This window comes from Pithys albifrons, chromosome 4, assembly GCF_047495875.1.
Source record: "Pithys albifrons albifrons isolate INPA30051 chromosome 4, PitAlb_v1, whole genome shotgun sequence".
Classification (NCBI taxonomy): Eukaryota; Metazoa; Chordata; class Aves; order Passeriformes; family Thamnophilidae; genus Pithys; species Pithys albifrons.
In genome coordinates, this window is record NC_092461.1 from 92,011,253 (window position 1) to 92,028,899 (window position 17,647).

At 39.9% G+C, this 17,647-nt stretch overlaps 1 protein-coding gene across 2 annotated transcripts in view; it reads left to right on the forward strand.

Moving 5' to 3' along the window:
- Window positions 1-17,647, forward strand: part of AHRR (aryl hydrocarbon receptor repressor) — a 92,950-nt gene that overhangs the window by 46,945 nt on the left and 28,358 nt on the right. For both annotated transcript variants that reach the window (XM_071554978.1, XM_071554977.1), the window contains exon 4: window positions 11,223-11,323. In XM_071554978.1, the coding sequence (XP_071411079.1) occupies window positions 11,223-11,323 (101 nt within the window). The remainder of the gene's footprint in view (window positions 1-11,222; window positions 11,324-17,647) is intronic.

Sequence of the window (17,647 nt, forward strand, 5' to 3'; positions counted from 1 at the left end):
ATTGGTTGTTCCTTATCTTCACATGGGACAAGTCTGATAAGAACTCTGTGCCTGCCTTTTAATTTTATCACCATATCTAAATAATCTCTGGCTTAAAATATTGAAAAGCAAATCAAAGCAGGGACATAATTTACAGTCTTAGAGCATTCAAGTGCTACCTTTCTTGCCTTTTGTAAAGACAGTATTTTTTATTATGCTTAGAAAATTTGAAGAGTCTAATTCTGGTTGTTGACCTAGGGATGTAGCACTTTTAAAAAAGACTTAATTTCTCTGGTTCTAAAGGGGAGAGAACATGTCAACCCACTACTGGCCTGCTTAGGGTCATTAAAATCTGCTTGGGGTCTTTCTCTGAGCCTGAAACCTGGCTGTCAAAAAAAGCAAAGCAAAAACTTTGTGAGGAAGTAAAAAATAAAGGTTCTTGTAGTAATTTAATATATTGTGTGCATGCATTTTCTACTTCTGCAGAAGGTTCCTGTTCTGCAAAGCAATTTATTTTTGGACAAACCATAATGTCTTCTCTGCAGACCCTCTGTCTTACAAGGGATTCCAATTGGGAACAAGGTCCATCTGTTTGGATAGCTTTGCAGGACTAGTGTTTAAATGCGTAAATTAAAATCTTGCTGTGTATAAAACCACATTTAACAAATCCAGAAACTGCAGCATTATCAGTTTAGGGTTCTGTCAGTTCAATTTTTGACTTCTGTTGTTGGATAGTTCTTCATTTTGAGCTTTTAGGTAAGATTGTCATGCTATTGGTTTTCCTCAGCATTCTAAAAGTCTCTGGAATATAGTTGAGTGTTTTAAAATTACCCTGGAAATTGATTCTGATATGATTTTTTAAAACTTTTAGGTAATGCTCCTGATGTGTCGTTTGCCTGTATCTTGTCTCAGCATGGGTTTTACTTCCTGAAGCAGAAAAGCCAAAGCTCAAGGACCTTCTCTCAGGCATATTTTTCCAACAGCTTATTAGGTTCATGTGGGGAAGTTAAATGCCTCCCTGACATCCGATCCCGTCAGATCTCGGAAGCTCAGCAGGGTCAGCCCCGGATTAGTACTTGGATGGGAGACCTCCTGGGAAATGCCGGGTGCTGTAGGTTCTAGTCCTGAGGACTTCACTGGCACCGTCCAAGCTCGCTTGGCCGTGGCAGATGAACCTCAGGACTTAAACGGTGGGGCCAGTTCTGCGCATGCTGAGCCTCACCTAAAATCCCCTGCGCAGGCTGGAAGGGCACACCCACGTGGGGGGACAGCCCTTCCCAAATCTTCGTTCGCGAAGTTTGGCCATACATATACATTAGGTTCATGTAACCTCCAAGGCTTCATGTAGACCATCTCATCATGGCAGCCTCTACAGACAGCAGAAAAGACCAAAGCAAAGCAGCTTTGCCTTAGAGTGTCGTGTTTTGTGGGGTGTGTGTGTTTATTGGTGGTTGTGCAGCAGTGTGCTGTGATATCCAGCTGACTTTAAGGCAGAGATTCTCATATTTCCTCTGTCAAGTGCGTTTGCTTATTTAAAGTACACTGGAAAGCAAATGTGTCTTTGCCTTTAATATTGGATACAGTATGGCTGCTATATAAAGCAGATATTAAAGAATTACTCTTATGATATTTCAGACTCTAAATCTGTTGGATCCAGATTTGGTTTTCTGGGTAACATATGCACATCCTGTGTGCTAAGGTCTCAGTGTGAGTATTTTAGATGCAGTGTTTATTTCATCTTAAAGGTTTCCTTTATCCTCTCCAGATCGTGTGCACTGGCTATTTTTAAACAGTCTCTTGGATGATATACTGGCCTACTGACACATGCTCTTTCAACTCTCTTCTAAAAGGGATACTGACTTAAATTCCCCTTGGAGCTAGCAGGTGTGAATGTAGCCTGCGCCTTCCCATGCAGAATGCTGCAAACAAAATTATAAAGGGACAAGCATGTTATAGAAGCACTAGAAATTGAGGAGTGGAAGCTCAGGACATAGTCTGTTTGAAACATAGGCCTGGAAGAGAGGTTATCAAATCCGAAAGTCTAGCAAAGACTGTGTAAATCTCAAATAAGTTGGTCATTGTCAGGTTGCTTTAATCAAAAAGAGGGGGAAATGCTTTCTCATACACTTTCCTAGTTGCATTTTTTTTCATGGTTGTTTTTTTTTATTTGATTTCATCCTTCAGGGATTGTTGCTAAATGCTCTAAACTGCAGACCAAAATTGAAGAGGGTAAAATGGTGCACATCTTCTGTAGCCAATAGAGACTAAAAATGTTCTGATATTCTCAAGGTAAATCTGTTATCAGGACGTCATATCGTTTCTTCTGGAAGATGTAATTCTTACAACTGTCTTTTCAAAAGCGGGAAAGATTCCAGTAGACTGCAGTGGCTTACTTACAAACGGCTTTTCTCTTAGCTGTCTCTTCAGTAAAAATGGTCTCATTACTGATGTTTCTGAAAAATATTTCAGATTCAAATTTATTTCAATAAGCTGTTTATCATTAAAGAAATTTTTTGTTGTTGTTTGGATGCAATGATTACTCACAAGCTGGTCTTTCATCATATGCTTAAATTTAGTCACATACAGGCTTTCTCATAAGGTTCTGATTTTTCGTATTGTCACTTCTGTGATATACTTTGTTTCGAGTCACAGATGCTGCTCATGTTCATCTGTTGTTTATTTTCTGTCTGCAACAAATTTTGTGGACAAGGTCGTGGCATTGCAGTGAGAATATAACAACATAAGAGGTGCACTACTGTGACACACCAGTGGTCCATCTTGTCTGGTATTCTCATCTCCAAAACTGATGTCTTTTATCTACTTTAAAGCATTCTTGTCCTGGTGTTACCAGGCACTTCACAGCCCTCATATTGTGGGGTTTGGTGAACAGCAGTTTTGCATTCAGTTCATCCATTGCCCTTACAATTTTGTAACCTCTCATCCTCCTCTGTAAAGCCAAAGCCATTTTAGCATCTCAAAGGGCAACTGCCTCTGCTGTGGACACCAATGTCCATTGTTGTATTTTTTCCTTGAGAGAATTGATCCTGGAAAAATGGCCTAATGACAGTGAAATAGTATGAGTCATGTCAAAAGAGGATGGCACTCTTGGTCATAGAGAAGAGAAATGCTGGCAATTCAGAGGATATAAAGTCCCCAGTTTTTTAAATATGCCTGGACAAGGGAAAAGATGAACAGCTATTCAGCCAAGAAGCCATTATGAAGGACATTTAGGCCACCTGCTCCATAGGTCCTAGAATCAATGTGTTCTGATGTGCTGTTTCTCTGACTACATGTATGTGTTATGATGGGTGGGATTTGCTGAGTTCCCACTCGAGCAGTCAGAATGTAACAGGTCAGAACACACTGCAATACACTTCAGGCTAATGTGGATTAGTTTGGTGAAGTCAGGAACGAAAACATAAAGTTACATTGATTGTACATTCTGAGGTCTTTAACTCTGGAACTAACCAATGTTAAGCAGGCTTTCTAAGGACAGAATAATTATCTTAAAACTTTTTTTTCTACTGTAAGCTTATACTGTATATCTCAATTCTGATTAATGGACATGTAATTTACAAACTTAAGGGGCAAGAAATTTGTTAGAATCATCTTAATTTTTGTGAGGGATGTGGGTATTGATTTGAGAGTGGACTAAGTGGTTGCAGATTTCCTACTCAAGTTGTTGATAAGTCAGGCTTGCAATCCATTTTGTAGTTTGACAGAATAACCCATTTTTATTTACCTTTTATGTGTTTATTTGAAAGGGTGTGCAAGCAAATACACACACAGACAAGCTAATGTATTACAGCTTAATTGAAGAGTGGAATAGTACACAGATAAAATTAAGGCCCTAGGACTGAACCTATAAATCAATAAGTTTCCATCACCAAATCATCATATTTAATTCAATAGGTAATCAAATGGAATTGTGAAGATAAACAGAATAACTTGGAATAAGTCTTATGCCTTGGGATAATTTTGGAAGACTACATGTCTTCAGTGGTCTTATAGCCAACACAGTCTACCAGACCAACTGATAACTCAAATATTTACTCACAGTGATGCAAATAGATCTCTAAAATACCTCTTTTGCCAATGCACAATGTGGGCTTGGGCTTGTCTGTTGGGTAGATCATCTGTTGAATCACACGAAGGGAGAAAGGTTGCAACAGTAAGCTAGAAAAGAAATGTGCTTTCAAGACAAGTTCTTTTGAGTCTTTGTATAATTAGCATGTAATTTGGTTTCACAGGGAGACACAGCTTTTAGTTGGATCTGTGATCCCTCTGAAATTCTGAGATGAGGGAGATGTTACAGTCTTAGACTACATAAAAATGTGACATACACGTGTGATTTCTTGTGAGCCAGTTGTGTGAGATACAGACAGAATAAACCATCAAAAAGCATTACATAGGAAGAGCTGATAACTTATTTTGCATATTCTCTATTTACACAAACTTTTTATGATGGCTACTGCACCATTCAACATTTCTTAAATTATTCTACATGTTTTATAAACCAAGAATTGTGGAAACAGAACTTAACCTATGCTAATTCACCTAAAATATGAAGCAGCTCTTTACCTTACCGAATTGATCCTGCATATAAAACAGTGAAAGGGTTCCTGGAGGGAATGTGAAATGTCCATTACTGAAGATACTCAAAAACCCTGAGCAACCTACCTGACTGAAGTTAGTTCTGTTTTGATCATGGTGAGATAGACCAGATGACCTTCAAAGGTCCCTTCCAACCTACAACTTCCTAAGTCTTTGTGAATCCCTAACTTGACTGAATTAACAGACCTGAGTTTCCCCCAGGTAAAACACTTTCCTAAAGCTTCGCAGGACTCCTTGAACCACAGCACAACTGAACTTTAGCAGGCAATTGTTTCAGCTTCTCAGCTTGCCTTGTCTGCACTGCATTTTCCCCAAGCACACAGACCTCTTTTTCACAAGCGAGAAAAAACAACCTGACTTGGTTACCTCTGCAAGAAGTCCTCAGTTTGTGTTTTTTCTTTCAGCTGCACCCAGATTTTGATTCTACCTTTTCACTGAACTACCTAGGACTGCATGTCCTGGTGTCACACCAGCTCCATGCCAAAGACTTGGTCTGTTGGTCATAAATTCCTAACCCAAAATGATTCCCCTCCTGACACAACCTTGCTTGAAAGTTAGGTCACGAGGGAAAAGATGAGACTGATGAATGTAAGAGGACAGTGTGAAGAAGATGGTGGATTTTTCTGGGAACTAGATGAAGTCACACCAGGACTTGCTCAAGCAAGAGGCCTACCCTTCTTCCTTTCTTGCCTGCTGGAAATGCTCCCTGAGATCTCATCCTTAATATCTTGTCTGATGACCACTAAATCTTGTAATGAGCCAGATCTCTCAGGGCCAAAGTTTGTAGGAAAACTATAGGAATGTGAGTTTCCCCCCTTCTTTTCTATTTTTTTTTTGTAGAAATAATTTCCATGTGTACTCTTACACACACAGATGGCAGTGGCAGCTTGATTGCCGTTTTAGAAAGTTTATCTGATCTACGATAATTTCTAAAAACACAAACCCCTCCAGTGGAATACAGCAAAAGCGACCGTATTGATGCTCACTCCAGCAGAGTGTTGGACTGTTTGCAAAAGGATTTGACTGCAGGGCAACGCTCCTCACCCTGCGCGTGGTGGGCTTTTCTCCCCTCTCCCTGCTGCACCAGAGTTATTTTGCTGATCCTTTACTTTAAGCTCCTTTGCTTTTTTTAGGCAACTTCCAGATATCTGATACAGTATATAATGAGGAATTAGGTTCCATTACATGAAGGCTTAACCTTCTCGAAAAGCATTCAGTGCTTGCCAGGAGTCATCAATATTTAACAGCTGTTGTTATTATGAAATACTTCATAGGGTAATGTGGCTCGTCTGCTCGCACGCAAGGGTTTGAACGGGCGCCAGCGCCCTGTCAGAGCCGCCGGCAGATTGACAGGCAGCGAGGCTTGCGTGACAGTGGGACTGGGGTTAGTCAGCAGTCTGCCTCCTCCTCCTCCTCCTCCGCAGCAGGGACCTCTCCTCCCCCTCGCTCCCCCTTCCAAAGGGCTCCTCCTGACGCGGTGGGACACGGGCTGGGGGCTCGGAGGGGCGAGGTGGCCCCACCAGCTCCGCGCAAGGGCGGTGGGGAGAGCAGGCCTGCCGGGCAGTGGCATCTCTTTGATGCCCCTCGTGCATGGGGAAAAATGGATGAGGCTTGTTGGGAAAGGGGAAAAGCAGTTCTGAAAGACAGAGGGAACGGGATCTGGAAAGCAAACTGTTCGGTTTGTACCTTAAATAAATGTCACGCTGTACTTGAGAAACTTCAAAGGGAAGTCAGATTTCAAAGCATCTCTTAAGAAGAAGCAGACTGAGAAAACCTCTAAGTTGGGAAGAAAAAAACTTTGCATTACTGTTAATATAATTTCATCTGGCATTCTGGTAGCTTCTGCAGCAGGACTAAGAACCATACAGCTTTTATTCAGAGGGTGCGTTTTGGTGCCGATTTCTTTCCTGAAGCATTTGTGCAACCTGTTTGTTGTGGTGTTTCTAAGTGCAACAGTCGCCTTCATATTGTTTGTCAGTGTAAAATAACTGTTCCTTATGCTGTATATTGTTTTATTTTAGTGTGCATTTAATGACCCCCATCCTAATTATCACTCAGTGTTCTCTGTAACACAGCCAGAGGAAACAGACCATTTCGGTTCACAGCTCTAGATTTGTTAAGCAAAATTGTTCCACGAGTGTTTCCTAGTCAATTTGTTTTGTTTTCTTAGTATTCAGAGTAACATGCATAGCTGATTCTTCCTGCAGCTAGAAGATCCAGGAAGAAAGACCCTATTCTCACTTCCTTTCAAGTAACAGTTACCAAAAGTAAGACCTGCATTCATAAAGTGGTATCTCTGAACCTGCAAGCTGGATTTGGGTGTTTCCATCTGCCTGTTTTAAGACATAATTTATCCCCTGGGCATCATTGGAGAGAAATGGTCTCACAGATACTCTGTAAAGAAAGGCTTGAAACTGATTGACCTGTGTGATACTGAGTCTGAAAAAGACACTCCCCCTCTTACACCCCAAATCAGCCCAGGGAATGTGTTCAGTTCAGAACCTGCATCCCTTCTCTGCTCATTTCTCACCTGTGCTGTTGCTTAATGCACGAAGCCTGAGTAGTGCAAGGTATCTGGGTGGCTGGGGTACAGTTTGCCCACACATTAATTTTTTTAAAAGCTTAACTTGGCAGGTAATTTCTCTAATTATTTTCTGAAGAATGAAGGTCATACTTGTGTGGGATGAGGTACAGAAACACTCTGGAGAATGTAATCCCATGGATTTAAAATGTATGGCTTTACGAGAGTTCTGAAATCTCCATCCCTTTGAACTAAAGAGTATTCTGCAACAAATAAATGTTCTGTTATTTCTGAGGGAAAGGGAATGGCTGGTTTCACAATGCTTCTGTAGACTGGGTTAGGCAGCTTTTCTCTTCTTTACAATATTCCAGGTTTGATTTTCAAGCCAAGGGGTTGGCAAGTGCAGAAAGCAATGCTTGTATCAGAACTGGAGGCTCAAAAGAGATCTCGGTTTTTTACTTTGTTCTGGGCAGAGACAGCACAGCTGTGAAAGACTCAGCAGCACTGTCTGAGACAGTCTTACGCTCCTTCAGCCAAACTTACCATCCCCTTTGTGGACTTTTTTCTCTCCATTAATTAACTGTCGATTCTAACTCTACATTATTTTTTTGCTTTACACTCCTTTCAATGCTTTCAGATCAGAAATTGAAACAATGTCCTCAGATCTTTGACCTTTTTTCCAGGAAATTGTATTGGCCATTTTTATTCTTTTTTTTTTCTCCCTTCTCTTCCTAGACCCCTTTCCCGTTGCCCTATGTATTTCCACAGTCTTGTCCTCCTGTAGGACCCAGCATTTCCAAACTTATTGGCTTTTAATGTTGCATGGGATTGCACCACTAGATCTCTAGATTGCATGTCCTTGCAAAACTGTCAGCCATGGTATATGTATATCTGGTGTTTATCACTCTATGATATCAATATGCTCATTCATCTTCTTTGGCAGAACAGCTCCATCTTCTGTTTTGTTTCATGTTCTGGAAGCGCAGGCTCAATACGAGTGCTCAGAAACAGGTCTGTTTTTACCACTTCCCTTCTCTCAGTTTGCTAGTTTTGAACCTAGTAGGTGGAACATTCTGCGCTGAACTGCTGACCATTCAGTTTAAAGAGTTGCCTCTCCCACAGAAAGCAGTCTAAGGCTCCATAAAGCTAAATCTCTTAATTTTTTAAACAGTCGGTGGCATTCATTAGACTGCCTGCAATATCTGCTTTTTTCTTGCCTGGTTCTTGATGTGTAGGAACTCCAGCAGCCTGTTTCCCCCTCAGGTTACTGAGTCATCCTTTGCTGTTCTTTAGCTTTCATTTTTCTGCAATTTGCTCCTCCCTGCTTACCAGAGACAGTGCTCCTGCATACTCCAATCTTTCATTTGTTTTCATCATCATAGGCTCCAGTGTTGATTCAGAGAGGGAGCATTTTATGTGATGTCTAAGCTTGATCACAGCTGTCTTGGCATCAGGGCCTTTGCTGTCAAGACACTCATGATAAAGAATACTTACTGTCCTTCAGTTCTCTCTCTTGATTCTTGGTGATGACAGGGATATTGTTAGACTGCTCTGTTTTCCCTGTTTTTCTGCCTAGTCAGATAACATCTTGTATGTTTCCCTCATTGACCTGTCATGTCTTGCTTTTCCTCCTCCTCATTTGTTTCAGTGATCAGTTTCTGCCTGTCTTGTTCTGCTTTCTCCAGGTGACAGGCTATCACCAGCAGCAGTATCTCGCCCGAGCTGTCACTGCTGTATCAGCCCAACTGTGGGTGGATTAATCAAGTATTTCCTGAGCAGGGAGGCAGGAAAAGAATGAGCAGTGAGTGACAGCGCTGTTGCCACCGGTACAAGGAGCAAACGTTCCCATCTCAGAGGAGCATTCGCTTCTTGGTGCAAAGGGTGTTATTTGTCTTCGATGGTGCGATGGGTCTCCTTGCAGTCCAAGCCAGTAAGCAGGGCATGTTATGAAATGGATGTGTGTGGCCTAACATATGGGTGACTCTAACTGGCAAAATAACATTAAAATACTTTCCATTTGGAGATGGAATTTATAGTAGCCAGACGAACTGCGGAACAAACATCTCTTGTACTTCTGCTGCTGTGTTTGTATGAGCCTGAAGGCTAACAAACAGGCAGGGAGCTCTGGTCTGCTCAGCTGGGTAAGATAATAGTTTCCACTAATCGTGAAGTTCAAACGGGTGGAATTTTCACAACGCCAAGAGCGCAGCAAGGAAATAAACCTTCGTTTCCTCTCACTCCTCCCTGTCTGTCCTTTAACCTGCACACAGATCGCAAACCACCATGTTGTTAATTACTAAAACATCTTTCCTATGGAAGAGGTCATTGAAATAGGAGTTGGACTTTTAAAAGTTGTTGTCACAAGGTATTTAAAAGACCTGTGGATGTGGGACTTAGGGACGTGGTTTAATGGTGGACTTAGTAGTGATGGGTTAATGGTTGGACTTGATGATCTTAAGGGTCTTTTCCAACCTAAATGAGTCTATGCTTCTGTGTCTATTCTTATAGACTGGAGTAGCAGAAGGCTTGGCTGATCGGGGGTGGGGGGGAAAAAGCAACCATCTTCAATTCGTTTAAAAGGTATACCAAAATACAAATTTAAGAATCTATATCCTATTCACAGCAGTCTAGCTTACAAGTCTGAAATTCCAAAATTATTTTGTCTGGAAAACATGGGTAGGGATCTGTTTTAGGAAGTTTGGGGTTTTCCTTATGTGTTTTCCATTCCCAGTGGAGGGATTTATTACATCTAATTGTACGTTCAAGATGGTTTCCTTGGGGTAATGACTGACATCACTTTCGGCAAATGGTTACGATGTCAGCTAAAACACATAACGAATATTCAGTCAGTGCTGTTCTGTGTTCCCATCATCTGTTGTAAAATGCTGATAGATCTTGCAACAGTCCCTCACTAGGCTGTTAAATTGATAAGGGGCTCTTGCACAGGCCCAGGAGCTTTAGAGGCTTGCTGTCTGTTTCCTCTTCTTATTCTGACTTGGTATAAACTATTCCTGCCCTTTTTTGTTTGTTTGTTTTGTTTTGTTTATTAACATCTCTGAATGTCGCTATTCCAGCTTCCCTTTAGCTGGAAGAGAAAATGTGAATCAAATGTCCCAGATAATCTCACAGTATGCTCTTCTCTCTTATTCTCTCTGTGAAAAGGACAACAAACAGAAAAATGAATCTCTGTTTGCTGCCAGTGTATTCCTATGACCCATCTCTGGAATGTGGCAGTAGGAGTGAAACTGACTTAATTTTTACTGACCAAATGATAAAGACAGGTTCTTGTTGTATTCCCTAGATGATGCAGAAGCCCAATTATTAAGGGATGTCAGTCTTCTCAGAAATTCTTTCATTATCCTCAGAAATTCGATTGTATTTTAGGGATTTTTCGGTAGGATATATTGATAGAAAGACTTGGGGTGTTCAAGTATAATTTAGATCAAGCAAAGTGCAGGATGAGCACTCACTAGTTTAGTCTCCCATGAAAGCTTTCCTCATTATTAGGAAAAACATAGAGACTTTTGATCTGTAGTGAGAGCTATTTACGAATTTCATGGTGTAAACGACCTGCTAAAAACAAACTTTAAACCTCTATGTAAAAATGAAACAGTTTAAGAATATTCCCCTGAATCTTATAGTCTGGCTCAAACTTGTAGAGGTGAGTAGGGTAAAGTGAGACTGAGAATAATCTGATGTCAAGAAGGTCAGCATTGAAAATAAGAAACTTATTTCAGTCCTATATCTTCTGAGCTATATAGACATTTTTCTGTATTTTCATAATACATATTTTCATAAACAAAACAACTTGCTAACTTTCTTTTGTTTCTCTCCTGTGGGTTTTGGTTGTTGCTTTTTGTAGAGTAGACTAATAGAAAAAATATGTTTAATAAAAAATGTGACAGATATTTAATACAAAAAACATCTGGACTTCAAAATATGTATCTATCTCATTCATAGCAAAAGAAAGTTGTCAGTAACTAAGTTCCAGAAAACAAAGACAATGACTCCCAATTAAGTCAATGCATGTTAAGTGCCAAAATAAGAATTTCAGTCTAGCGGCCCTAATCGCTATGATTTCTAAACTGATAATAACTCTTTCCAACAGCCATTCAAGAAAAGCACTTTAAGAAGCAAGTTGGCCAAACAATAAAAGAAGACAATATATGCAACAAGACTGCTGTACAAGAAGGTGGACTTCTACTAGAAGTGAGTGAAAAACTGCTGTTTTTTCTGGATGTAATTTATTCAGTTTGATGATCTCTTTGGGCTGATGATTTGTGGCAACTTTGAACAAATGGTCAGTCTTGGTGTGAGTCTTTTGAGAATCACACTTGTGAGTGCTTCTTGCGAGAGCAAAACTGTCAGTTCTGACAGTCAAGGTCAGTCTCCATTTGGGCAGTTGCACCTTACACCCTTACATCCTCAAAATTACCAGTGAACCCCAGAAGGCCAGTTCACTGTTCTTTTTCACTTTTAGGTTTATTTTACTTGGCCCATATTTTGAGGATGTCAACATCAGCTTTCCTGGTTTCTGATCCGAGTTGAGAATATTTTAGGATATTTTAGTCTATACTACTTCCTTGATTCTGTGCTCTGCACACAGACCATGTGCGCAAAAGTTATTCCCTCTGTGTATTTTTATCCCCTTTAGGGTGATTTTATATTGACAGAGCAGCATAAAGGGGCCATACTGTTACTGAGAATTGGATCCGTTTATCTGAAGGAAGAATTAATACTGCTATGAACTACTGAACCAGCTAGAGCACAGCGGTCCATCCTACATATATCTGCATTTCAAACACATGATGTAATAATGCCTTTTATACACTGAGGTCCTTGGAAATTCCTATGTGATTAAGACTGCATATGTATAGTTGTTTTGGATAGGATAATGTTCACAGTCTAAAAATTGTGTTTTAATGACAGCTGCAAGATACATGTAAATGGTAATTAAATAGTAGCCTCCAGCAAATAATTGCTGAACTGTTAAATTAAAAATACATTTTATCATGAGATCCAATACCATAAGTCATTCAAGTCTGTGGAATGGAAATGGGCACCCTGCTTTCCTTCCTCTTAATACTTTGTAAGATTTTACTTTTGTATTTCAAAGCACATAAACACAGAGGCATCTGAATAGTTAGTACTAGTGCCAAAACAAGATGTTTGGCTATCAGGTATTATTTTGCAGTTATTTCCATTCTGAATGAATAGCGAATACAGGGAGGACAATAAATGATAAATATAGTGAGTATATCATTTTTAATGAGGGTCTCCTATATTTAATCAGTGTTTTGTTGAGTTTATGTTACATGCCTACAAGTTATAATCATTAGGGTTTTCCAAACAGTAGCCCTGCTGCTCTGAGTACATGAAGAGAACGCTTGCACACAATTTCATGCAGGTCACAAGAATCTGATACAGAGTATGCTAAAGGTCTGCTTAGTGCTGGGTATATAGGAGTAATATTCTCTTTGAATATAGGGGGGATATTTTATCCTGGATCATAGTTCATGGGGATCATTAACTGGTTGATTAAGTGCATGTTAATATGAATGTCCTTGCCAGCTCTATTTATGGGTGTGTCTGACCTAAAATAAGAGGGTGAGTTTTCCTTAGGGTTTGTTGGGAATGTTCTCTGGGGACTGAGTTTGACTTGAATTATCATTCAGTGGTTATGGCACATAAAGAAAATTGGGGTTTTATGTTGTCCAACCAAATTCACCACGTTGGTTATTAGGGACTGTGGGATTTTAACTAAATAGTCACATTTGTGATTCCTTCCAAGGAGAAGCAAACAATGGTTGCTGTGCTTTGTATATTGACTTGTGAATCTGACCACTTTACTTACTCTCACAAGATATTTTTCAGCTGTCTAAGGTCACTTTGCATCTCTTGGCAACCACCTTCCACTGTGCAACCTCTCCTAGATGTTTTATATAATACAAAACAGAATAATGTGAATCACCAAAATATGTGTGAATAATACTGTTCCTGGGTGCAATGTTAGTGGAAAACCAGGGATAATTGCTTTTATTTCTTTCCTAATGGATATGATCACTCCATGTATAGATAGAAATGTGGAATAGCAAGAACCCTGATTGCTGGTAAATAATGTATCTGTGACTCTTGAGTCTTGGAACAATACAATACTCCCCTTTTGTATTGAAAACAAACAATGGAATTAGGCTGTCTTCAAAGTATGTTTAAAATGTTTTTTATTTCTAAAGGCCTTGCCACAACATGTGTTTTTTATTCAAGATTTTATGGAGATTTTTTACAGCTATAATCAAATAGCTTTCATCAGCAATAACAGAATAAACAATGATACCAGTTTATCAAAGACTTTTTAGTGGAGCACAGCAGGTATCTAAATAAATAATTTCTTTCAGTGGATAAAAGTGTCTTTTCTTGCCATCTTTGTTTCCCTTTGGAGGGAAGACACACAAAGCTCTAAGAATCAAAGTCTAATTTTATTAAGCTTTTGGGGGTATACCTCATTTTTGCAATCTTTACATTCCTTGGAGACTTCAGATTCCAACAGCTTGACTGCAGTAATGATTTTTAACTTTACACTTTCCAAATATGTTCCAAGACAGGTGGTTTTTCAACCCTTTTGCCACATGCCTTCTGGCAGAACAGGGCCACATTCAGTTTCTGAAGCCTATTACTGGATACTTAAGAAACACTGGGCCAAACCCGTAACCAGAAAAATGGGGAAATAAGTTGTATTGGCAGTCAATAAATCCAGATAGAATTTATGGGGTGATGGGGTGGAGAAACCCAATAAAATGGTGACTTGGAAAAATAATGAATCACTGGTGGGTATCTAGGCAATAGCCTTGATTGCAATAACCATCTCGTGGCTGTCAGCCACCTCCTGCTTTTCCCCCGACCTCTGCTATACTTGCAGTCTTAAAGCCAGACTTGAAGTCTGCACTGCAGTGCAGGTAATTCCTCATCCCAAAGGCACATGTAACTATCTTGTGTTATGCTCTCCATTGGAAGAATTAAATGTCTGTTGTGGAGAGGGAGGACCTATATGGACTTGTTTTCCCATGACATGCAATCAGGCCTCTGCTCATCCTCACCACCGACACTGCTTCTTGAGTGATCTTCACTCATATACTGAGCAGCACCCTGCTGAAACTGTCACTTGGGCTTTATTGACCACTTCACAGTTTCTCTTGCAGTTTTTTTGCTTGTTATGGAGGAATCATTGATGTTCAAATGTCTGTCAATCCTTGCTGCTGAGGGTGTGCCTTGATGAGCTTTCTTTCCATATTTGTTATGTCTGCTGGTCTTCTATTACACTGTTTTAGGCTGCAGCATAGGATTTATGGTATCTCTGTCTCTAGATGAACTGGGCATAATTCTTCTCATGTGTGAAAATAGTGTTTTATAACCAAAATGTCATAAAAATTACAAAGAAATATGAATAACCCAGGCAGCTCCCAAACAGGTGCTAGTGGGGTAAGACTGCCTGGTTCTATCATGCTCCCTCCCTCTGATGAATGCTAATAAAGGCCAGACCTGGACTGTTTTGTCATTTCCATCCTCACTGGCATCTCAGAGCCTTTCCATGTTGATTTCAGGATGTTCCAAGCTACTCTTTTGCATAGTTCAGGGTCAGATATCCAGAAGTCCTCTACTCTTAAGGCTTCAGGGCACAAGAACTACATTTCTGTGGTTTTGTCTCATGTTTTTCTTTATGGCTGCATTGAAGATGCCAGGCTATCCTGGTATTTCTTACTCAGTGACACTGTACATTGTGTTTAGTACCTTTATCAGTGACCTGGATAAAGGTATCGAGTGCACCCTTAGTCAGCTTGATACGACAAAAGTTGGATGGGAGTGGTGACCTGCAGGAAGGCTCTGCAGAGAGATCTGGAGAGGCTTACTGCTTACTTACTTACTTAAATTTTTAGACAAAGACTGTCAGGTGCCTGGCATCTTAAATATCTTAAAAATCTTGAAGTCACAGTTGTATTGTCTGACTTTGTCTCCCAGGCACTCAGCAATAGGACAAGAGGGTACAGGCTCAAGCTCTGCCAGGGGAAATTTAAGTTGAATATCAGAAAAAAATTCTTTCCAGAGAGAGTAATCAGGCACTGGAATGGCCTGCCCAGAGAGGGGGTGGATTCACCATCCCTGGAGGTTTTTAACTGAGATTGAACGTGGCACTGAGTGCCATGATCTGGTAAATGGACTAGAGTTGAACCAAGGGTTGGAGTTGATGATCTTGGAGGTCTTTTCCAACCCAATCGATTCTATGATTCTATGATTCCATACATAAATAAATAAACAAATAACTTCTTCAATGTAATGAAAACAGGTTTGATGATGCAACCCTTATAATTCTCCACTGGTATTAATAATTTTAGCTTCATTACCTTAGCTGCTTAATCATCTAAAGTTGGGCTTTTCAAACTGAGCTACCATCTTTTCTAGGCATGCTTTTGTTCTACCACTGAGCAGATGAAGTTTGCTGATTGGAGTTGTAAGTAACAAGACTAGTGAGGCAACTCAGGTTATCTAGCTACTGAGCCAGCAGCATCTGTGCTCTGATTGTTAATGCAAAGCTGTGACATAATCAGGTGTAGGCTCTTTATCATGCAGAACAGGCATTTTGTCACACAGACAAGTCCTTTACAGATTGCTTCTTTGTTCCGTATCACAGGTTTGGGCACTATTGTGAATAGGAAATTTTGGTTCTTACTTAGTAGCTCCTACTGAAATCAGTCAAGGGTCTTTTTGACAGCTTTAATAGCAAATAGAGCCCAAGTCTTGTTAATCAAAAGTGATAAAAGTCAGACTTTTTATGCAAAGAAATGATTCTGGATTTAAGACAATGCAAGTTTGAAGCATATTATTTAACATTATGTTGTTACCTTAAAAGTGAGTGCAAATAATAAGCTTTCTGGGAGTTCCTTTGAAGGTCCATATGCACATTTTGGCACTGAAAGGTATCTCCTGGTGGCCTCTACTAACAACTTGAACTAGAGTTCAAGTTTCATTCGGAGGGAGTTGGAAAATGATACATTAGAAAACATCCTTATTGATGCTGTTCTTTACTCTGCATAAGGAAATAACATAGGAAACCCTTTTCCCACTTGGTTTCCTGTCATTTTTTTAAACTTGTTAGTGCAGTTCCACTTCCTCCTTCCAAACTGATTTATGTGATCAGTTCTTGATAAAACTGTACTCTTGGAAAAGGTACTCCAGTTTGAATTTCAGTCTGAGAGCAAAAGATTTGACCCTTCCTATTATTTTTTTAATTTAAACTTGAAAAGGAAAACTGGGAGTCCAACAAAAGTGCATGATTATTGTATGGGGCTATGACCAAGGCACGAATTTCAGAAACAAAAACTGGTAGACAGAGAATTTTTGGTTTATTCTGGTCTGGAATTCCTTTTCAGCTTCTGATGGTGATGACTCTCTTAACACAGTCCTTCTAAAGTAAATCCTGTCAGATGATGATACAGTGCTTCACTTTTTAACCTATTGGTTTAAAATGACACCATCAAAATAGGAAATTCTCACAAAAAGCTCATAGTCTTACTTCAGTTTTTTTTAAGTTAATACAACTTTTAAAAGTTACCCAAACAACCCTTTTGCTTTCCTTTGTTTTCAAACACCAACCTTCTCCCAGTGATTCAGATGACATGATTTAAGCTGACATTAGTCACTTGGTATGTCTTACAGAGAATTTATCCATGAAAAAAAGCCCCATAAATGGGGGTAGAAGTGCCGTTTTATTACATGCATACATTCACTTTTTTCTTGCCAGGCACAGGCAAAACACAAAGGAACACTTCAGAGGCCCTGGTCCCTTTTTTCTTTCTTGCAAATACGCATATTTCTAAAATCCAGACTTGAAATTTGGCATGGCCACAGCTCTGTGCAAAACACATCCTTTCTGTTGCCCTTGAAACAAATAACTAATGTTCTCTCTTGTTCCTTTCTTCTTCTTCTTTTTTTCTTTCTCCAACAAATCTGTACAGAAATGCCATGACTGCTAAATACCATTTGCTCTCTCCTCCAGTCCTTAGTGCTACTGTTATGACCATAACAATCATGATGCTGCCGCAGTGCTGAGATTTCTGAAATGCAGGAGATGGCACCATCCAGCTTGATTGGAGGACAGAGCAAAAAAAAATCATGTTATCCTCTCCCTTCAGATTTTCAGCCTAAGTTTGAGACAAGTGATAAAAGATGAATTTCGATGGGCAACACCATGTGGTAATAATGAATAAAACCATAACCATGTTCACCAGTGTACATAGTGTCCAAGCAGCTTGACCTTTGCCAGGACTTTTGCAAGAGTTATAAGGAGGGATTTGAAGAGGAAAAACAGGTACTCCTGCAGAGGCTTGCCTGAAGCCTTTTAGTAAAAGGGAAAATGCAATTAAGTGCTTGTTTGTAAATCTTATATATGGGTGACATTTCGGGCCGATGAGAGTTAGTACTGGGCTTCTCCAACCTGAAATGACAGATTATAATTGAGAGGGGAGCAAGCTGGGTGTGGAT